We start from the raw sequence: 23,307 nt of genomic DNA on the forward strand, positions 1-23,307 counted from the left end.
TTTTCTCCCTGCTTGACTGTTTTCTTTATTAAACTACCAATTTTGTTGGCTGAAATGAGAACTGTCACTAGCATATATTATTAGCTGTAGCTCACAAGCTAATTAAGTTAACATTGAAGCTAAAGCTACAAATTTTAGCATCCTCACGATATTGATTATCTCTGCAGAAGATGTTTAATAAAGATGCAGCATTGATCTTGTATTTCAGTTTAGAACTAGTTAATTCTAGTAATGCACAGTATATGATCAACAAATTTCTTTACATTTAAGATTTTCATTCTAACACATGTTTAGTCACTTAGCTTAATGTTTCATACTTGGACAGCAAGACAGATTAGATGTGTGCTTCTACCCTCCATATTTAAGTAGTACGTTTAAGTTTAAATGCTAAATAAACAAAATAAATGCAGTATGAACTGCTCCTCGACCTTGGAGCTAATGGTTTCTACTGAAGATGGTAAGCTAGTTAGTCAGACATGCTAATGTCTGCAGCTCTCGTTTCTCACCTTTGCTATTGTATTATATTTTGGGGGGCGGGGTAAATGGATGGACTTTCTAATCTTTAAACCACTCAAACCTACATGTCATTCATCAACATTTATTCACTTATGGCACAAATGTCTTGCCCAAGGACACACGGACATGGACCAGAGAGGCCGGGGATCGAACCGCTGATCTATTAATTGCAAGAGGACCTGCTCTACACAGCCACAACTGGACACATGCTTTCAAGCTCTTTTTACACCGCTTCAACAAGGAGAAATTCAAAGCTTGACAAGCCTGCCGTGAATAATTGTGGTTGATAATCTTTGATAGCACAATCTTTTTTGGGGAGGTGTTTAGCAAAGCGAAAATGTATGTTGTGCATCGCTGTGCACATTTTCCTTGAATACAACATGACAAGGATACCAATGTAAACTTGAATTGAATTCAAACAGGAATTGAGGGACCCTGCAAAGCGTCTGTGAGCTGGACGAGCTTTAGGATCTCAGGCTAACTTCTTGATGCGAGACCAGTTGAACCTGCAAATCACAGCCTTTTCTTGCCCTGCACATTTCTCCTTTAATCTGAGTGCTTCACACTTGGTGTCCTGCCAAGTTTCTAGCCACAGCGGCTCCATGTGCTCTCCCGCTTACACAGACATACACACACACATATATATATATATATATACACACACACACATATATATGGAAACACACACATTGTTCCTGTTTCCTGAATGGAGCCTTTGTGTTGAAACATTTATCCTATTGCAGAGAAAGGGCAACCCCCCCAAATATTCCGCACACACACGTGTATGTGACACACACACGCACACACACATGAACACCATTCGGGGCGGTAATGTAATGATGGAGCCTCCAGAGCAGGTCTCTAATCCAACTCCCACCACCCGTCAGGCTGGCAGATCCCAGAGGAACACCCAACATGGCAAAACAAACACACCACCCCTCTTCATAATCTCCTCCCCTCTACTGCCTCATGCCCCCTCCCACCTAATCTCTCTCTCTCTCTCTCTCTCTCTCTCTGTCTCTCTCTGCCTGCTTTAACCATCCTCCCATCAATCCCTCCATCCCTCATCCTCTCTCTCCCTCTGCGTTCTCCTCCCTAATTCCCCTCCCCCTCTTCTAAATAACTTCTGCAGAAAAGATGAGTCACTCAAAATATGACCCAGATCCCAGAAATGGGTGCAGTGGGTTGTGGGTAAAGTGTCGGGCTACAGGCAGAGCCGGCTGGTTGGCCCGCTCTCAGAACAAACAAACGAGGGACTGGAGGGGGGTTGAGGGAGGGAGGCTGTGTGCGAAATGGCCGCCGTCTCCTCTCCACCCATATCTGAATCCCCCTGCACCTCAACCGACGCATTGTTGCCATGGAAACAGCAGCTGCTGGAAGCTGAGAGGTCTGAATCAAAGAGGCGTCGTCAGGGCCCGAAATGTCAAAAACATTCATTACATCCAAAATGTAGGCTGATGAAGGCCCAGTGAGGCTTGTGTGGTTTGAGTGGGTGGGGGTGGCTGAGCTTACGGGGGTTAGGATGAGGAGCCTTAGGGAGCAGCAGGAGGAGGAGGGCGGGGGGGCGCCTGCCTTTGATCAGAAAATACCTCATCATCGGGGAAACAGCACATGGCCAAACTCTGCTGAACTACTCTCAGTCCTTGTTCCTCTTATAGTCCTCCCATCTACTTGACTGCAGTGTGTGTGTGTGTGTGTGTGTCTGTGTGTGTGTACGTCTTTCTACCGGCTCTCCTCGCTCTAATCAAATCTACGTCCACCAGTGCTTTCCACCATCTCTCACGTGGCCGGGCACTGAGTCACTGGGTCAGTGGGTCAGTCAGTAATTATGGGATGTGCAGGTTAACGTGTCCACACCTTGAATTAATAACAATGCATCCGCGCTGTCAGGCTGTATTTAGTTGACAGCGGGGCTTTGAGCTGAATGTATGAGCCATGTGTGTGACCAGGTTCAGGCAAGTGATCGGGATGTTGGTGGTGATCCAGGTGATCCAGATGTTGGTGGTGATCCAGGTGATCCAGATGTTGGTGGTGATCCACATGCGAGATGTGCTGATTGCTTTTCCGCCAGATCAGTGAAGCATTTGTGACGAAGACTTCCAAACCTCAGTGAAGGTTTGCAGGGTCAGGAAACCCGTTTTACTGAGAACGTTATAGAAATGAGGCCTTCAGGTGCGACAGCAAGTGTGTGTTTTTTCTTTCATGTAACCAGACAGTTCCACTGGATGTTAGAGCAGTCTAAGAAACACACACATTACATACATATCATCAATGACCAATCATGTTGAGGAAATTGTAAAATGCCAACAAATCTGTTGCAAGATTGTAGTTAGCAAGTGTAAAACAGCCTACAAAGTATATATGAGCAGCTGTACTGAGCAGCGGAGCTGCATTTAAAACTCATTAGAAATGTACACACTCATTAAAGATACACACAAACAATAACACGCACAAACAGTGCCAGCGGAGGTGGAGCAGCAAAAATCGTCTGGGGAGCAAATGCTGCTAGACACCAGCGGTCCTTGTGGACGAGGCAGCCGAGGGCTTTAATATGCACGCATGCACGCACGCACGCACACACACACACACACACACACACACACACACACACACACACACACACACACACACACACACACACACACACACACAATGTGTGACTTGTGGGGTGTGAAGGTTGTCTCGGTCACCACAGATGATGCACAAAAATGTGTGTGTGTGTGTGTGTCTGTGTGTGTGTGTGTGTGGACATTGGTACTGTTACAGACACACAAGCGCTCACAGAGACAGGAAGCTGTAGCAGAGGTGATGTTTGTCCCGCTCAGGTTTCCCAGGAGGTATGCAGGTCATGTCATAGTTCATATTTTACACCAGCTATTCACTGAAAGGGCTAAACATCTATTTTCAGTGGTTTCAATAGAAAACAGTGTTTTCTTTACTGACTGATTTACTCTATTCATATCTTGATAAGGCAGTTTAAGGTCAAGGCTGATAAGCCACGCTTCATAAACAATTACAATTAAAGGTGCTTTACTTCAACTGAATAACTGTATAACAGAGATAAAAAGAGTAGAAAAACAACATAAGTTAGATGTGGGCGATATCGATAAAATCCCTGTGTTTGTATAAGTAATTTTAAAGTGGAATATATATATATATATATTTATATATATATATATATATATATACATACATATATATATAAAGGATTGTCAAGTTCTGAATCCACATACTTCACCACTTTGATAAACAAATCCTCTAGAAATGAAATGTCATAAATCAGGCCTGCTCTTTGCTATGCAACATGGCTGACGATGTCTAATAAAACCATACAACTGCATATTCATTTAATTTCGGAGTGTTTGAGTGACGACAATGCATCGCCAGAAATCTCCTTTATTGAGCCGTATGATGTAAATTAAGTCAGTCCTTTGTTCTTTCAATTAAATGAGTCATTAGCAGATAATACTCTATAATACTAGCCGACTGTAATCCATGAACCACACGCTCGTCTGGAGGGCCAATGGTGTGTGTGTGTGTGTGTGTGTGTGTGTGTGTGTGTGTGTGTGTGTGTGTGTGTGTGTGTGTGTGTGTTCTTCAAGAATAAAAAGATAAAGAAGAATAAAACAGTTATAGCTTATGGAGAAAGGCGTTTTTGTTTTCAGGGAGCGAGCCTCATTGCGGCGCGTTCTCGTCATGTCGCAGGAGAGCAGCAGTGACAGTTTTTCAAGATATTGTGTTGTCATCTAAAAAAAGAAATAACTTCTCTGACTCACGTACTTTTTCCATCTATCGTCTCTCCTGTCGCTCCCGTGTGTGTGAATATGACACTCGAGTCGAGGAAAAGGTATTCTATTTTATTGTTATTTTATTTATCACTTATTTTATTGGATTTAAGTTTAATTTTATTCTATTTGATCTATATTTCATTGCAGCATTGCATTGTCTCTTGTGCAAATTGAGAGGCTATTGGCTGCCTTTATTTCCACAATGCATGTGCATAGATTTATAATTTATTTTAGGATACAGACGTGTGTGATATGGAAGCCCCGACATGTCCTTGTGTGTCTTGGACAACATTTTATCCATGACGTCCTGGCTGATGTTAGAAGATGCTGAATCGGATTAAAGTCTAATTTTGCCTCTCATGCAAATACAGTCGGTCTCTTACTATAACCATTAGGACCCCTGGGCTATAACGGGGCTTCACTGTGCTACTTGTATAGTCTGTATGCAGAAACGAGAGGCTGCGAGAGAGATAGTATGTGCGTGTGTGTGTGTTTGTGTGTGTGCGTGTGCGTGGAGCAAAATGATTTGTCACACTCGCAGCACACTTGGCTGAACAAAGAAGCCCACTCTCTGTCACATCACAAAGCAATGTCTTTTGCAACGCCATGATTGGCGTAAAGCACCCGCTCTGTCATGTGATTGGTGCACAGCCCGGGGGCTCAGTTATCATGAGTCAGCCCCTTTTTCTATTTCTACATCAGACCAGGGAGGGGGAGAGAGAGAGACTAAACACTATATACACGTATATATATGAATATATATGTGTACAAAAATGAATATATTCATAGATGCTAACCTGCTAACTAATATGCTCACCTGCACCTTACCCTTCACTACATGACTCACTCCGCATAGCTTCTCCAGTTTTTCTTTTAGCTTCTCTTTCTTCCTTTTTTGCCTGAAATGTTCAGTTTGTTTGTTTTGTTTGTTCCTTGTCTTTCTATTTAGTTTGGTTCTGTTTGTCCATGCCTTATGTAAAGCGTCTTTGAGTGTCTAGAAAAGCGCTATATATATATATATATATATATATATATATATATATATATATATATATATATATAGCGCGCTTTTCTAGACACTATATATACACATATATATATATATATATACACACACACATATACATATATATACATATACATATATATATATATATATATATATATATATATATATATATATACATATACATATACACATATACATATACACACACACACACATATACATATATATATATATATATATATATATATACACACACACATATAAAACTTATATACATATAAACTTGTATGAACTGAAAACTCATAGAAAAGTGAACATAAACTTTATTAGAAAACTGTGTGGTCTCTTACCTGTTACACAAAAGATACAGAAGGGAATGCTAATTGTTTTTTTTCTTCTTTCAATTATGTAGTCAAAAATATCAGTATAAACTGGTCTGCTAGAGATTCTAGACCGTACATTAATTCCCCATTGACATATAAACAGAAGATGACAGGAGGAACATGTAGCTCTCCAGTATTGAAGCTCAGCGAGAGAAGGCAAAGTGTCCGAATGCGTATGTCGCCTCACAGATGCGCTCATTACTTCAGTGCTGTCTTAAATCGGCTCAACAGAGGAACCCCCCCCCCCCTCTCTGCATGAGCACACAAGCGATGGGAGTAGAAAACGGTGATGCAAACAGAAACAGATGCAAAACATCAGAGCTAAAAAAACAGCACTGCAATGAAAAGCAGATCTGCAGAGAGCCCGCTCGTGGTTCTGAGGGCGCGCTCGCCGCAGGGGGCGAGTTAGAAGCGCCGGTGGAAGCGGTGTGGGGGTCCGTAGTGCATGGGCAGGTCCATCATGTCTATGTTGTGGTGGTGAGGGTTGACGGGAGGGTTGTGGTGGTGATGGTGGTGGTTGTTGTTGTTGTTATTGTTCAGGGGGGGCAGGTGTTGTAAGGGGGGCACATAGGGGGCCGGGGGCAGCCGGGGTATCATCACCTGGTGGTACATCCCGGCCTGCGGCGGAGCCGGTGGGTAGCGACCGCGCGGAGGCACGAACAGGGGAGCTTGTACCGCCTGCGGATGAGGAGGGGCCGCAGGGTGAGGGTTCTGGGGGTTTTCGTGCAGGGGGCCCACGCAGGGCCGCTTGGCTTCTGTGATGGGCTCCGGAGGAGGGCCGACCCTCTTCCCTGAATTATCTGAAAGGAGGAGGACAGACAATATTTTAATAACGTTATCGGATCAAACCCCTCGCCTGCCTCACAGACGTTACACAAACACTTTCAGACAAACAAAACACAACAGCCAACCTGTCTGAATAAATAATGGTTACAAAAAAAGACAAAGAGGAAGGAATAATGTTGCAGCAATCATGTTGCTGCAACATTATTCCTGCCCGGGAACATAATCCATCACATCGCCACGCCAGTTTAAAGGAAAAGGAGGACTGAACAACTTTAACCCAACCTTAAAGATGTGACACTCGGTACCGACCTAAAGACTTCTTATTCAGCTCTGCCTCTCCCTCCTTCTGGATGTCCTGAATGATTCGCTCGTCGTCTTGCTGTAGAAACACACACAGAAGCAACTGTTTTATCAAAGTGAAATTAACTTTTTAAATAAACCCTCTCGTCCATAGGTGTCAAACTCAAGGCCTGCGGGCCGAAACTGGCCACGTGACGGCTTGAAAGGTATATGATCACAAAAAAGTGGGTCGTGGACCTTTTCCTGTGTTTTTTATGTTGAAGGGGATTACTTATGCAGCGGAGTGCCATCTATTTACACTCTTTGATGCGACGTTGCTTTACTCGCGTGATTTTAAAAATGATCACGATTTGTGATAATTCGCACTAAAAGTGCCGCAGAGGAGGCGTGGCTTATCGCCATGGAAACAGTTTATTTCCGCCGTCCCCCATGGAAGAAATAAACACTATATCCCGCAAACAGCTTCTCTGGGAACTGCGTCTGGATGGCGGCCGCTTCCAGACTACCAACTTATCCTGCATAGTTTCTGATTCAACAACGCCATGACGTCAGGCGGAGCAGCTCAACGCTGATTGGCTTTAACGAGGAACACACTTTTTGGCCCAGTTCAAAAAATTCTGCTTCTGCGAATGAGGCGAATCTTTCACGTCGCGTCATTCACGCCGTTACTCGCATCCATCCATACACGTCTCCAATGACTTTGCTTCATTTTCTTCAAAGCATAACGTTTTTCAGTATTTATTTTATTTATGTTTGTGCATGAAAGCACTGTTGAGTATTTATTTATTTATTTTTTTTAAAAGGTGGAAGTTACCTTGTGTCCTTAAGATGCACTGTGTTTAAATTGAGTGTAAAAGGGAATATTTTGAACTAGATTTTTGTGTGATGTTCTTTACTATCTCAGGTTCAAACTGTACCATCTTTTCATTAAATCAATTTGAGAAGTTGAAAATGTTCCTCGATTTGGGTCTCGGCTTGCCATTCAGGGTGATGGTGGGTCCCGCAGCCAGACCAGTGGAGAACCACTACACCAGACCACACATGCGTTTCATCTTTGATAGAGTAATGTGGGTTTCTTAAACCTAAATTATTATGGATTTATGTTATAATAACAGAGACATGGGTTTACATATATTTTTACATTTATATAAATGCATGTGCAATATTTTTAATAAACAATAATCAAATGCAAAGACAGTTATTTAACAAAATGTTGGGGAGTAGTTACATCTATACAGTGTTACAGTTACAACCGGCCCTTTGAGGGCAGCCGTGATGCCAAGGTGAAAATGAGTGTGACACCACTGCTCTTTATACAGTAACAGCCAGGGGACTAACTAATTGTTGCCTCAGGTTGCCAGTGATGCTGTGGCCAGGTCACTGTGGGCCCCCACAGAGTCAGATGCTCAGGGTTAGAGTGCAGGGAGAGAGTGAGTGTGAAGGAATATATCTTGGGGACTGGATGTGTGCACTGGCTGAAAGATAAGAAGCACCGGACATTCTTTTGAAAGAAAAAAAATCTTCCATTCAGAAAACCGAAGCATCAGTGTCACAACAGGGTTTACCGTGGGGTCCGTCCAGAGGGAGCACTTGCGGCAGTGTCGGCAGGGCGCGCCGGGTGAGCGGGCGTGCTGGCAGAAGTGGTTGTAGCCCGTGATGGGCTCTCTGCAGAGGTAGCACATGAAGCTGCCGCAGCGGCACGACATCCGGTTGCAGCCCTCGGACTTCACCAGACCCGTCCCGCACTTGACGCACTTCCTCACCCGAGCGGCCGTCATGCGCTCCTCGCTGCAGCGCGCCGGCGGACATGGAAACAAAATGGACAAACGGAAGAGACACGATAAGTGAAATTATAAGAGCCACAGGGAGACATAACAGTGCTGTGCAGATGGTCTGTTGAACTTTCTCCGGGACGGAGTCTTCCTTGTGCTTTTTTTTTTTAATCTTGAAGTGGAATGAGACATTTTGTCTGCAGCTCAGGTTCATGTTGGTATTTCCTTGAAAGCATTGATAAGAGCATGAATAGAAAGGTTTGATTTCATGGAAGAGTTTAAGAAAATACATAGCATCTCGTTGATAGCTGTCCATAGATTTGACAACACGCATTCACGCAAATGTCCCCGCTGTGGGACTAATAAAAGGATTATTATATATTTTATTTCTTATCTGTAAACCGAAAAATATCATGTATATGCTTGAAGATCTGTTTAATATGCATTTATTTACTTGTCTCCATGCCACCACTGAGGACTCTCTCAGTTTTTGATCGTCTATAAACATCAGAGACCAAACCCCAAAATCTGGAGAAACTCAAGTTGCCATCGTGATTCTGTTAGTAACGTCCTGTAAAAATCTTCCTGCTCCACTGATCAGTCCACCTGCCTCTTTCAGCACCAGGAAGTAAAAAGATCTGTGTGGCATTCAAAACAGGAAGTACTGCCTGTAGACCTGCTGGGCCATAGGAAGCAGCTGGCCTCTCTCACTTCCTGGAGTGTTGTCCGGGAAACTGAACTGTTTACCCAGCATCCTCTCAGAGGGAGGAGTAGAAGGGGACGAAATGAACAGGGGCCGCTAAGACGACCTCAAAAGGTGGTGAAGATAAAATATGTCTTAACTGCCCAAATTCCACTATTATTATGATTAGTTTATCAAGATTCTGGGGCCTGAAGAATACCCACTAAGCTTCCTGAAACCCCAACAAAGGACCAACATCTCAGTGGTCTGGGCGTGGGAGTGTTGATAAAGGGCGTTTGTTTCTCTCAGACCACTTACAAGAGCACCCTCATGCGGATCTCGTCCTTCTCCAGGACCTGCTCACACGTCTTCCCCACATGCTGCTTCCACTGGACGTGGCACTTTCTACAACTCTCCTGAAGGAAAAAGACAAGAAAGGAATTGGACAGATGTCGTGTGTAGGGATGAGGTGGAAGGAAAGAAGGAACGAGTCAGAATGCAAAAGAGCGAATGGTTTCATTTGAATCTCCCTGGAACATTTATTCTCTTTTACGGTTTTTGTATTTTTTAAATGCATCATCAAATACCAAGAGATTAACCCACATTACCACATCAAACACTATTCCAGCTGGTGCTGAATAAGAGGAACCCTGCAGTCCAGAGTGCTCCTCCAGTAACTCTATATGCTGCGGGTGCTGCCACTGCAGGACTTGGACTTGCAGACACAGCTTCTAGGTGTGGCTCTCCCTACAAATGTGTGTGTGTGTGTGTGACTGCAGCAAGAGTGTGATTTGATCGCTGCTGACTGCTTGGTTGCCTAGAAACAGCAACTCCATCCTCCAGCCTCCTTCGTCGCGTCAGCCCAAGACGTTCAGCGAAAGGACGTGATGGGCCAACGTCATCTCTCTCTTTCTCTCTCTCTCTCTCTCTCACACACACACACACACACACACTCACTTACTCACAACCATTGGCTAAGTGGTGTCACCATAAATATTTGAACCACTCATCTAATATTGAAGATCGTGGCATATGACAGCTGATGCAGCACCAGTATGATCCATTTCTTCACGGCAACCTCCAATCTGACGCTTAACCTGCGAGGGAAACCCTGCGTCGGTCATGAATGCACCCCATACGTCCTGTGACCTCTTTACACACCCTTCCATCAGTGTGTGTGTTTATGTGCGTGTGTCATTTCAGCTACCAACGGGCTACTCGCCCTCACAATATTGAAACAGCTGTGGCTGTGTGTGTGTGTGTGTGTGTGTGTGTGTGTGTGTGCAAGGTCAGCCAGAGGGTGGGGAGTTGGAAAAGCCAGAGCTTTCGTTGGCATTTGGAGCGGTTTGGAGGCAAACTATAAAGACGCTCAAAAACCCCACAAAGACCTTAACAGCCAGAACGTGGTCGCTTCCAGCAAAGCAAGAGCAAACACAACACTCACAATAAGTAGACCAACTGTGTTCACATTTTTGTGGCGCTTCTGATTTACAAAAAGGGAGTGGCCGAGCAGTGACAATCATGGAGCATTGTCGTGAAGCCCGGGAATCAGTCTCTGGTCCACGATACCGGTACAACGTGGGTATTTAGAGGCGGGCAGGAGGGGCGAGGTGCGAGCCAAAGGGCGCAGTGTTGGACTCTAGCGTCAGGAAAAGCCGGATCACACAAAGACCAGGAGGCAGAGAGTGAGGAGGGGAGGAGGACGGAAAGCAGAGCGGTGAAAGATCACCCCCTGGTGGTAACCTAGAGACCAGGAAGAGGGACAGTGTGAGACAGAGAGTGTGAGTGTGTGTGTGTGTGTCTGGGACCTGTTGGAAAAAGCTGTTGAAAAGCAGGAACACACCTGAGCTCTTATAGCACGGCTAAAAATACAGCCAGTGACATCGGAGTCAACCCCTTACGGGGGCGTGTCTCCACACACACAGACTTAGTGGCTGATTTACATACAAGTGAGTGTGGCTGATATGTGTTAAAGTTTGTAGACGCACGCACGCACACACACACCTTCATGAAGCACAAATGGCAGCAATGTGAGCGACTCGCATCGAGGATAGAGTACACGTTTAGCTGTTCGACACCCCGATTCACTGCGCTCTACTCTCTCGGGTCCTACCCTCCTTCCTCCCTCCCCTCCCTGCCCAGTATCACCTTCCTCTAGCTTCATTCATACTTTGCCCCCCCCCCTCCTCTGGATCTCTCTCTTTCTCTAATTCCTCTCTCTTGGTGCAGGCTGCAGCAGACCTTATAAGGCAGTGCAGGCAGCTTGCTTCTGATTGGGGGGCTGCGCCGTGGGTGTGGCGGGGCGGCTTTTTACTGCAATCATCAAATCTGAGTGCAGGTTTGATAATGCATGAGAACACAGCACTCATGGATACACGAAGACTCCTGGGCACAGATTCAGCTCTTGTTTGCACCGTGACCGCCTTCCAGCGGCCGACATTTCCCATTCCTCCACTTTCATGAAGTAATCATTCGCAGGCCGGGAACAAGCCCGTCCAAATGTCCTCATAAACCACATGTGGAAAACATTAGCAGGGGAGCCAGGGGAGAGGAGCAGGAGGATTGGGAAAGAGAGGGAGGGAGGAGAATCTGGGTCAAACTTGACCTGGACCACATTTGAAATGGAGGAGGAAGTGCGTCCAACCAGTAAGGAACCAGTATGAGGGGAGTGGAGAGTGCAGCCAGCCAATGAGGCGGTGGTGTGGGAAAAGGCGGGTGGGCTCGCGGATGTGTGTCAGTTACATAATGAAGCCCCTCCTGCTCGCAGGCTGAGCGGGCTGTGAGGCCGACTGTACAACAACTATGTGACCATCTCTGTGTTAGCAAGGGGGAAGTGTGTGGGGGGTGAAACCCAGACTCTCCAGACAACACACACCACAGCAGCTACAGATTCACACCTTGATTCCTACATAAATTAAAGAGGAAGCAAGTTGTGTTCACTTTCGGGACTTACTTCACAAAAAACTAAAAAAAGGGCATGAGCGCCGTTTCCTCCATAACTCAAAAGTGTGCATGTAAGACTGCAGAGCACGAGACGGGGAACATATTCTAACAGTGGATCCAAATCCGCAGCTGTTGCTGTCTGCGCTGCGGAAGGAACATATTCAGAAAAGGCATCCGACCAAAAGATATCTGGAGCATGTCTAACTTTCTTGTATCTTTGTGTGTGTGTGTGAGAATGTAATGGGATGCAGATGTGCAGTCACACTGCTAAGAACCTCTGGCTCCACCTACAGGTCAGTGGGCAGAGTAGCAGGAGAAAGGATGGACATCTTTTCATGCTTGCAAAACCTCAGGAGGTGTTTATGATTATCAAACAAAAGACATTCTTAGTCAGCGAACACTAAGAAACCTAAAGAAGTCGACGGAGTTCAAAACCTCAACGATTGGTCCAATAACGGACTAAGATCCCTGATGAGTAGATTTAAGGTTAGGGTGAGGCCCTGTATCTTTTCCAGCAATAACTGAAATGACAATGTACGACTTAAACAGGGATATAATAGGGGCATCTCATAGTCTCATTGTTCACTGCTTTTATGAAATACACAACTTCTGTGTTGCCAGAGGAAACGACGGAGCTTGGTCAGCAGATGTAAAATGTCACTTTTATAGCCTGACCGGAGACAGAAGATCTTTTGTGTGCTACAAGAGCATTATGTACACGTATCACAAAACATGAACAAAGGAAAGGGGGACACATCAAAGTGTGTTTTTCAGGTCTTGGGGAGTAACCGAGGCTACGCTAGCCACATCTAGCATAACACAATCGAACCTCTGTCCGTCAACGGTTTTTACAAGGAAATAGTCATGTTTAAAGACGGTATTTCTTCCAAATATCTCCAAATGTGGTGTTTTCAAACTACTTATTTTGGCCAAACATCCTCAGATCACATTAGTTCATATCTCTCTCTCTCTCTCATTTCATCAATGTAGTGATAGTGTGTGTTCCTGCGTCTACATAAACGTGTGTGTGTGTGTGTGTGTGTGTGTGTGTGAGTCAAAAAGAGTTTGCTGAGGTGTGGCAGGAGCGAGTGTGAGACACAAGAACAGAAACAGACGGAGACAAAGACGCACCAAGAGAAGGAAGGGAGGGTTGTGTTTATGTGGTACGACTGAGAATATGAGTGTGTTTGTGTGTCTCTTTGCCAAATAAAGGAGATTTCAGACTGGAATCCATGTGACAGCCTTGGCAGACATAAAGCAACCCCCCCTGCATTCCTCAGATAGAGGGAGGAGGCCCCGAGATAAACAAAGAGGGAGACGGAGGTGGCGACCTCGCCAGATGGAACCGTTTCATCATCTGCAGAAAACTGCTCATCAATCTTTTCTGATCTCTCGTCCCGGCTGCACGGAGGTGACGTGGAGGCCGCACAGAGCTTTTGGGTTTCACTGTGCCAATGGACTAAATTATTCTTGATGTTGAATTCAAATCCAGGTTCAAGCTCTCTTTTGTACAGTATAATTGAATCCTGACAAACAGCCATATATGATGCATGTACTGTGCATGAGTTAAGAGCGTTACCTGCATATTCCTTTACAATTGTGCTCCGTAGAGGAAGAGCAGAAGCAATACAACGACCCGGCCTCCCAGGAACCTCAAAGGGTTTGATAAACTAAATAAATACAGAGCGGGACTGACCTTGCGGCACCGAGGGTTGGGACAGCTAAACAGAGACCTGTCTTTGTCCAACAAGGCTGGGAAATTGCAAAACGGGCACCTGAAAAGGCCAAAGAGAAAGGTTAAGAGGGTTAAGGAGTGAAATGCATGATACAGCTGTGAGGGAGACACAAAACAACCCAGATAAACAAACCCCAGTGGGAGGTCAAGCCTTTTATGTGTACACAGATCACCTTGAAATAACACACGTCCATATTGACTAGATTGCAAGTTCCAAATGCATTAAAAGCTACAGAAAAAAAAAAATGTATATGACTAATCAAAAATACCGTGTGAAATTCACTACATGGAGACTGGAAGATTTGCAAATGAAGCTGGACAAGCAGCTAGAATTGAAATGCACTGGTGCAAGGACAAGTTGAGAGGAAGTGTTTGCTGGCCGTTCTGAAGGATTAGGGCTGCAAATAACAACTATTTCCATTATCAATAATCTGCTGATTATGTTCTTGACTTGTCATTTCAAGGTTTAATCTTTAAAATACCCATCACACTTCCCCAGAGCCCATAACAAGGACATAACAAAGAACTAAAATCGGGAAACTTTGACCACTTTGCTCGTAAATTGACTTTTTAGTTGATAATCAAAATTGTTGCCAATTATTGACTGATTGTTTGTGTTCTATAAAGGATGTAAACATCTTTTATAGAAAACACAACCCAGTTCAGATACAAGATACACATACGCACTTACCGCACAAGTTCATCAGCACAAGTGGCGGCGACGGCCTCCTCCGCCTGCCTCTCGTAGTATTTACACAGTATGTTCTCCGGGAGGACCTTCTCCAGCTCACACACCGGGTAGGAGCACGGGCAGCCTCCCTCCATGCAGCTCAGCTCCGACTGCAACATGAGCGCACACAAAAGTTATTAGAAAAGCACAGGTAGGTTCACAGCACACACACACACACACACACACACACACACACACACACACACACACACACACACACACACACACACACACACACACACACACACACACACACACACACACACACACACACACACACACACACACACACACACACACACACACACACACACACACACACACACACACACACACACACACACACACACACACACACACACACACACACACACACACACACACACACACACACACACACACACACACACTTATCATGCAATCCAGGACAACAATGTCACAAACTGGTTTCATAAAGATGAACCAGCACCGGAGAGGATTTATTACAAAACTGTTTTATTACATCATATATCATATTTATTGTACCTAAGAAACTGAAACCTCTGTGCTGTGCTGTTTTTTTAATTTTAACATTAAAACACCAATAACATTGATTTCTATCTCAACTCTCCAGCACAGGAAGGTTTTATAGGAAAAGGGCATTTATAGTTTCCTGGCAACATTAACGTGTCCTATTCAAATGTGAAGAAAAAACAAACCGTGTGTGCGTGTGTGTGCGTGTGTGTGTGTGTGTGCAAGTGTCCGTACATTTCCGGAGCCAAACACTGCCTCCTGAGCGTATTTGACCAGGCACTCTTTACAGAACAGGTGTCCGTCTGAACACTGCGTCATCTTCTCAAACGCAAACTCCCCATAGCAGCAGCCACACTCAATCAGCTGGCCGTCCTGCACAAAGAAACACACACAGATATGTTCTGTACCTCTGAGGGTTTTTAAACTTCTCAACGTATTTCAGGGACCTTCTTCTTCTAGAGTCAATCGATTGCCTGATTTCATTCACGGATTATCAAATACAGAAACTAAAAACCAAGATGTAAGAATACAAGTTAGTATAAGTATGAGAAAACCTAAACCTCTCAGCTGTTTGCCTTTGAGGGAAATACTGGAGGATCTATTTTAAAACCGTTCTCAGATACACCACAATAATAACAATGTAGCAGTCTTAAAGATGCATTCAGCAGCAACCATGTGACCTAGCCAATAGTATCCTGATGACAGTACGGCCTTTATACCACAACACTGAGATATATATCTATATATATATATAGATATATATATATATATATATATATATATATATATATATATATATATATATATATATATATATATATATATATATAGTATTGTGATAGGACACATTTTCTGCAAATTCAATTGAGAAACTTCTTTTTTTTATACAGCAGTTCAGCTGAGGTATGTGTGCCTCCTACCATCTTGTATTCATCCTCATTGACCTGCAGAGCCAGGAGGAAGTCCTCATGCTGGGGAGAGAGAAAGGACTTCGGTAAACTGGGAGACGTGACGTGCACTTTTTCTTAGCTCCTAGAAATAATGAGTTGGAACTGAAAGCAGCCACGTCTTGGCAAGAGGCGGGGTCTGTAATATTTAGCTCTTTGCGCACACACACACCTTAAATGCTGGAAAAGGTTTACTTGGCAGTGATATTGAAAGTCATCGTATTATATTCTCCGATGCCAGAAATGTTGCATATGCCATTTGAGCAGCTTAGTAATCGGTGTCTGTTACCATCAGTTGTTATTTATGTAGTCATTTTATATTCCCCTTCATTTAGAAACTGCCTGAAGGAGTCATCACAACATAAATTCAATATTACCTATGGCAATATTAAAGAAAAATAACCTTAACTCAATGCTCTACATCATGAAACAGAATTTAGAACTGTATATGCAAATAGTCAAGAAAAAAATTAATGAAGGTATGTGTGTGTGTGTGTGTGTGTGTACCTCTGCCCATTCCTTGGCCTTCTGCTGATAGAATGAAAGCTCCTTCTGCACAGAGGCTTCCAGGCTGCTGTACGTTCTGCAGTAGCGACGGTCATTCTCCAAGAAATACATCCTCTTATCAAACTTCACCGAACCTGCAGGACAAAAGGAACCGAGTGAGTGAGACCCCCTCCCGTGCGGAGCAAACCTAGCTGTTATATGAACTCTGATGGAACCTCACGATGCACCCGACAGATCTGGAGTCACTCTCTCACTGAAGCTCTCGCCAACGAATTAGCAGAAAGGCTTTATTGACCAACACCGGCTTATTTCAAATAGGAGCCAAAGCCGATGCCCACAGGGAACCACGAGCAGTGCGCAAAAGTGAAGGAAAAAAAAAAAGATGTGTTCACCGTGCTCAAAGTGGAAGTCGACATAGCAGCGCTCTGAGGAGGTTCTGCTCCGTCGTCTCTTTCCTGAGGGGTCGCCTGAATCCTGCCACTTCTTCAGAGCTTCACATAAGGCCTGGCAGCGAGAGAGACGTTTAAAGACGCGTTCGTAAAAGACTGCTAGGGAGTGGAGAAATGGTTCAATCAAATTCCTGAGACGTGCTCGTGGGACTGCAGTTACCTTGCGTGTGATTGCATAGTGTCCCTTCAGAGCATTGAGGGCCCATTTGATGTCCTGACAGCTGAGCATCCGGAAATCTGCCATGAGCAAGTCGGCAGCCTGCATCACAGCCTCAGATCCCACGGCGCCCAGTTTGGTATAGTCGAACAGGTCCTCGGTCACCTGAAAAGACCCGGAACAGACGCGTGAACACAGCGCCAAGACACTGAGACATCTGATTCAGAGGCGTTTATGGAGCGGTCAACAAAACGACAAAAGAAATAAAAGTACATTGTGTACATTTATTTTTAATTGTAGGGTGGTGGCAGGAATAACTAAAGGTCTGTTTCTGCTGTTTTGTGTGAACAAGTTTGAGAGCCTGAGGGAAAATGATCTACTGCGTGTGTGTGTGTGTGTGTATACTGAGAGTTTGCGTAGGAAAAGAACATTGTGTAAAGTCATGGTTTCTCCTTTCAGTAATGTAGATGTTTTTCAGGATATTCACTAAACTACAGGACAGTCATAATCTAGTGACACCAAGAGACAGCTTGATTGTCAAATGTATTTATCTGCTAAGCTTTGATTGACATAATAATAAAGGAACAATCTACCCTTCCTTGTTTTTCTAGTTCGTAAGTTTGCATAATGCCTATTACATCGGTGAGGATGTCAAGCGCTGACTTACATTAACCCACCTAAGGTAAACTCAAGTTGGGTGTAACTAACACACACACACACACACACACACACACACACACAAACACACAAACACACACACCTCTGTCTCGGTTCCTCCACACTCCAGCAGGATGCTGGTGGGAGCTGCTGTGGCAGTGTCCCCCCTCGGGTACTCAGGGTTCTCCAACAGCAGGTTACAGATACTGCAAACAGAGGGGAGCCGCGTGTGAACGAACTACAGGTTTCACAGTTACAGCTGTGACGGCCTTTTCAAGAATATAATATGACTGATCAATCGAATATTACAGTTCGATTGATCAGTCAAAATGCCTCCATTAGAAAGTAGTAGTATTGAGAATTTAAAAACAGGGTAATGCTTAACTGAATATTAATAAAGAAAAGTCACCTGCATCTGAACAAATCACAGAATAAAAAGATAGTCAAAACGTTCAAAGGATATGGCAGGAAATCTGGAAATCTTATCAGGTACTCATTTCCTCAGCAGTTATCACTTTATATGAAGTGCTGGGGGAAAGAAAGGCAGATGCTTCTTACACATTCAAGTCTTCCACATTATTCTTTTGGATCAGTTCTGCTACATAGGCTTCGTGGACATCTGGGAATAGATCCAGCTGTAGAGGCAACACCAAGAGTTGGGACAGAGGAGGGGAGAACCATATTTACATCACAATTCAAATCATTTAACTTGATATTAACCAACGGGTGAGCTTTAAGAGACAGATAGTAGACATGCAGACAATACCAATGCATGGATCACTGTTGATACTCACAACACCAGTAATGAGGGCTCTAACGTGGGGCTGCGGCTCCGCTCTCCCTGGCGGTGCAGAGGGACCGGGCCTTGCGTCTTCTATTCGGGGAATATCCTCTGGTGCAGGAGGGACAGCGACCAGACCAGGGGCAGGGTTGACTCTTTCTGGGTTTGGAGCTGGAGCCAGAAGGCGACCGTTGTGGGGGACTGGAGCTGTGGCAGCCGGAGGAACGGGAAGGTTTGAGTTCACGTTAGGCACCCTGATGTGAAGGCTGCGGGCTCCTGGGAGCACGCCAGAGGCACCAGCCTGTGGCGGAGGATTGGGAACAGCTTCCCCGGGTGCTTGGCTCCCCAGGATGATCCGGTGACCCGCCTCTGGGGGTCCAAGTCTCTCCGGGGCTGCAGCTATTAGCACTGCAGGGGGGACCACCTGTATCACCTGAGGATGTTGAAGGGCCTGGGCTGGAGGCTGGGTAGGGGCCAGGAGCTGTTGTTGAATCTGAATGAGATTGCACTGCATTAGATGGAGTGACACGGGCTGCAGCGGGTTCTGGGGCCTGAGCTGCAGCTGGGGTTGAGGTTGGGTTATGAGAGCGGAGGCTTGGATGCTCGGCTGCTGGGGAAGAACGACTAGTTTTACCTCCTTCACCTGGGTGAGGTGGGGCTGCAGGATTGCGGCCCCGCTGGACTGGAGCTGCGTCGACGTACCGGACTGAGACTGTGTCCGCGTGTGGAAAAGGGACTGTGCAGATGAAGTACTGGCCTGAGGATTGTCTTGTGACTGAGTGCTTGTACTAGCCTTTTCTTGAGCCTTGGTAAAAGAACTTACTGCAATCACACAAGAATAGTGTGTGGCCCTTTTAGAGGTACTCGGCTGGGGCTCCACCGTTACGAGTTCTGAAGAGCCAGCTTGTGGCTGCATAAGCCCGGATGTACCGGGCTGAGGCTGATAAAGTACAGGTATAGGTGCTCTGGATGTGTTGGCATTTGTGGAGGTAGATGGGGTTTGGATAGAAACTTCATGGAGTTCCACTTTTGTATGCGCTGACGTACCGGCCTGTTGAGAGTTTGTGTAAAGTTTTGGCTGAGACAGTGTGTGCGATGACGAGCCGGGTTGTGGCTGTGTGTGTCCAGAAGTGCTTGACAGCACTGGCGTCTGTGTCTGTATGGCTGGCCTTACTGCGGAGGAGTTGACCTTGGCATCTCTGGAGGTAGAGGGGGCAGATCCAGGGTCCCCGGTAGGAACCCCGGACGCTGCGCTACTATGACCTACAACCTGAATTAGGTTGTGCGAGGTCCCACTCCATTTCGCTGCCGGGCGAATCACGTGTCTGCGTGCAGGAGTTAGTGGCTGCAGGAAAACCCAGGACAAACGTAGAAAGATGGATACATTTCTGATACAGTATAACAACACGCATAAAAGTAAACACTAAAATGTTTTTTTGGGGACAAAGTAACATGCACAATAAAACGTAAGACCAGGGTTTATCGGTCACCTCCAATATGCTGATGTCGTCATCGTCTGCATCGTCCGGGACTAAAACCGGACTGCCGGGTATCAGAGTCACAGGCTCCTCGTCCGAGTCATCCGAAATGGTGATGAGCTCCCTCTTACGGGAACGGGAGCCTTCACGGGCACAATGCAAAGTAAATATTACAAATATGGAGTTACGTTTATCTTGGTACATTAATATCTCTGGGGGAAACGTGTCTTCTGCATTTGGACAGCAGCACCCAGAGAACTGCTTCCGTTCTGAGTGTCACGAGTGGCAGATTCTGAGACTACAGGCCACGTGAATTATGACAGGAAGCTTGTATTTTTTTTTATTCTTATTTTGCTAACATTTTGGTAAAAAAGAAGAAGAGTAAAATAGATTGGAGAAGAGGGCGGACACAATTCTTCAGTTATTTCATAAATTCTTCCAATATAAATATAAACTGGCCAATGGAATAATTGTTGAATAATAAGTACAAACAAAATCGAATGTGTTGAGACATAATCTGGTCCCTTCCTGTTAAAAGTTACAATATATGAATGTAAGTATTATAGCTTAACCAAGACAGGATGTTTGAGAGTAAATAAATAATAATGTGTTGGCCTAGATCAATTTTCTCAACACAACAGAAAATATAAATAAACATTTTTATAAGGCTCCCTTTAATTTGTATTTTTGTGTGTGCAAGAATGACAACCAAGAAATGTACTGGGCAGGACATTTTACAATTGAAAAATGAACGTGTTGCTACTCTCTGGTGGACAAACTATAGAATAGTGACACTCTTACTTAAAGTTGTCTTTTCTTGTTACTTATTGCTACTGATACTGATATATCTGAAATTAACTAATATCGGCCCAGAGTCCAACCAATTAAATCGGTCAGGCCAATATATTATTCATTTATACTTATCTGCTTTTTCCTAGGTGATATTTCACTTGTCCAAGTGCAATGTCTCTCGGGATAAAGTGCTTCAAACTGACATTTTACATGTACAAATTGAACAAAGCGGGCTAGTTTACCCTGCTTTGATATAAAGTTTAGATGTTTTCTTCATACTGTACTTCACCTGATGTTCTGATATTTTCTGTTGATTAGAAACCGAAGTAGGAAAAGCAGTATTATAATGTAGTTTTTACAGTAGGCTTGCGTCTCTCATTGACCAGAATGTACATTTTCGACTTCTTTGAGGCCGAAGCCTGAATAAATGTTTGAAAACATTACATTATCACGATACATTCATCTTGATGTTTGTGATGTGAAACAAAAAAAGGGACGTTAATGCCAAGCTTTCTGTCATACTTATTTTATCCATTTTGTTGCACGTCAAACGGTGATGTTGCTTGGCATTAGGAACCTCAACCCTGAAACTATTTCTGGCAGGACTGATATATACACAAGCAGGAACCCGGATCAGCTTTAGTTTGAAATGTTGTAAAACAATGGGCCAATGTGACGAGGAGAGCGAGTCCGCCTCAGTCAGACAGTGGCTGCACAGTGCAAGGTGCCATGTCAAAAACAACGCTGTGGATATTGACTCCTACGAATGTGTCTTACCTTGGCTGCGGTGGACGTTGAAGCTTGCCAGGTGAATGACATCATCATCACTGCCTCCATCTGCCATTGTGGAACTAAGCTTACCAGGCCCCCTGAATCAGCCCATACACAGAGTCACTGCTCAATCAATACCATCTAACACACACACACACACACACACACACACACACACACACACACACACACACACACACACACACACACACACACACACACACACACACACACACACACACACACACACACACACACACACACACACACACACACACACACACACACACACACACACACACACACACACACACACACACACACACACACACACACACACACACACACACACACACACACACACACACACACACACACACCACAGTTAAAGTGCTGGTATTCCCCTGAAATTTCAACAGATGATTACACTTTAAAATGTGTGACTTGTCATAACATTTACCACACAAGAGAAAAAGGTTGGACTCCACCCTGTTACCGTAAACCATCTTATCACGCAGTGCTAAAAGACGAATACGCGACTATCCAACGGCCAGAGAAGTAACCAAAGAGGAAGCTAAACACACAACGGAAATCTGAAGAATGAGGAGCAGGGTGGAGGGGTTAGTTAGGGCTTGTGCCACCATCTAGATACAACATCAGCTAGCTAACCGAAAGTTGATTATACGCGTTGGCCAACCCCATAGAAAAGATCCACTTGCGTCATCCTTTACTCGCTCACGCAGCCCAACCGTCGGATCTGATGGAAGTTGGCATGACATTAATGTGAATCGTGTGTGTTGTGAAGCAGCACATGCCAACACTGCGAGAAGCTGTCAGTGTTGCAACACAAGCTGGATACAACTTCCATTTGTATCCACCGACGTGACGTCGCCCGCGACACCGTAACACTCGCTGAACGTTCGAATGACCAGCGTTAAAAAAAAAAACATGTCAGAGCAGCGATTGATCGTTTCCGCGAGGACACACAGAGCAAACCACCGCTAAGCTAATGTTGGTTAGCTCGCTAGTTAGCTGATAGGTTCAGGAGTTAGCTCACTTCTGTCGGGATTTGTGTCCATAACACTGCTTCAAACAAACCACACGCAGTCTGAAATACAGGCACGGACAACACACACGCAGATATGTACATTACCGCGGCGTCGTGTTGGAGAGACACTACAAAACGCCTTCTTTGGGGTGGACTGACAATCCGCGAATATCGAAACAATCTGCCAAAACAAGAGCAGCGGCAACGTCACGCGTTCGGGACCAGTTGCGACGTACGGGCGCCGGGGCTTCTGGGAAACGTAGTCTCGGGGGTTTAGGGTATCTTCGGCATTGTAGTTAGGCGGAGGGTTTACACCATGGACGGAGGATAGATTATATTTACATTTTAAACCAAACAAAATAATAATCATTTTGACTAGCTATGGTAACACGTGAAATAGAAAGAAAGTAAGATAGGCACATCAACTATAGATGGTTTAACTAAAATATGTCATTTTAAATATAAAAATCTCAAAGGGTCAAAACATCCCCAAAGGCCATCCAATTTTTATTTCCAAATGTTGATAGTTCTACATTATATTTGAATTAAATCCATCAAATACG

At 44.7% G+C, this 23,307-nt stretch overlaps 1 protein-coding gene across 8 annotated transcripts; it reads right to left on the reverse strand.

Annotated features, from left to right (window-relative positions):
* Positions 1–5,616: 5,616 nt before the first annotated feature.
* Positions 5,617–22,976, reverse strand: rnf216 (ring finger protein 216). 8 transcript variants are annotated; one of them, XM_034538613.1, is made up of 18 exons: positions 22,845–22,976; positions 21,703–21,794; positions 20,146–20,276; positions 19,290–20,000; positions 18,669–19,148; positions 18,433–18,509; positions 17,978–18,080; positions 17,221–17,382; positions 17,004–17,115; positions 16,612–16,745; positions 16,078–16,128; positions 15,392–15,529; positions 14,606–14,754; positions 13,876–13,954; positions 9,555–9,652; positions 8,348–8,570; positions 6,792–6,861; positions 5,617–6,496 (listed from the first exon to the last, which is right to left on the reverse strand). In XM_034538613.1, coding segments are annotated over exons 1-18 (3,207 nt in total). In that variant the 5' UTR covers positions 22,847–22,976; the 3' UTR covers positions 5,617–6,101. The 8 variants fall into 8 exon arrangements, with proteins under 8 accessions (XP_034394504.1, XP_034394503.1, XP_034394499.1 ...); XM_034538612.1 differs by having other exon boundaries at positions 18,669–20,000; positions 22,850–22,976; XM_034538608.1 differs by having other exon boundaries at positions 18,669–20,000; positions 21,703–21,837; positions 22,850–22,976.
* Between the last annotated feature and the right edge of the window lie 331 nt (positions 22,977–23,307).

This window comes from Cyclopterus lumpus, chromosome 8 (assembly GCF_009769545.1).
Source record: "Cyclopterus lumpus isolate fCycLum1 chromosome 8, fCycLum1.pri, whole genome shotgun sequence".
NCBI classification, from domain to species: Eukaryota; Metazoa; Chordata; class Actinopteri; order Perciformes; family Cyclopteridae; genus Cyclopterus; species Cyclopterus lumpus.

Bases quoted from the DNA above. Each gene is read 5' to 3' on its own strand.
- rnf216 (XM_034538605.1), bottom strand. The intron at 18,510-18,668 runs GTGAGTATCAAC...TTGCCTCTACAG, and splicing joins GAGCCCTCATTACTGGTGTT to CTGGATCTATTCCCAGATGT. The intron at 16,129-16,611 runs GTACACACACAC...CTCTCTCCCCAG, and splicing joins AGGCCAAGGAATGGGCAGAG to CATGAGGACTTCCTCCTGGC.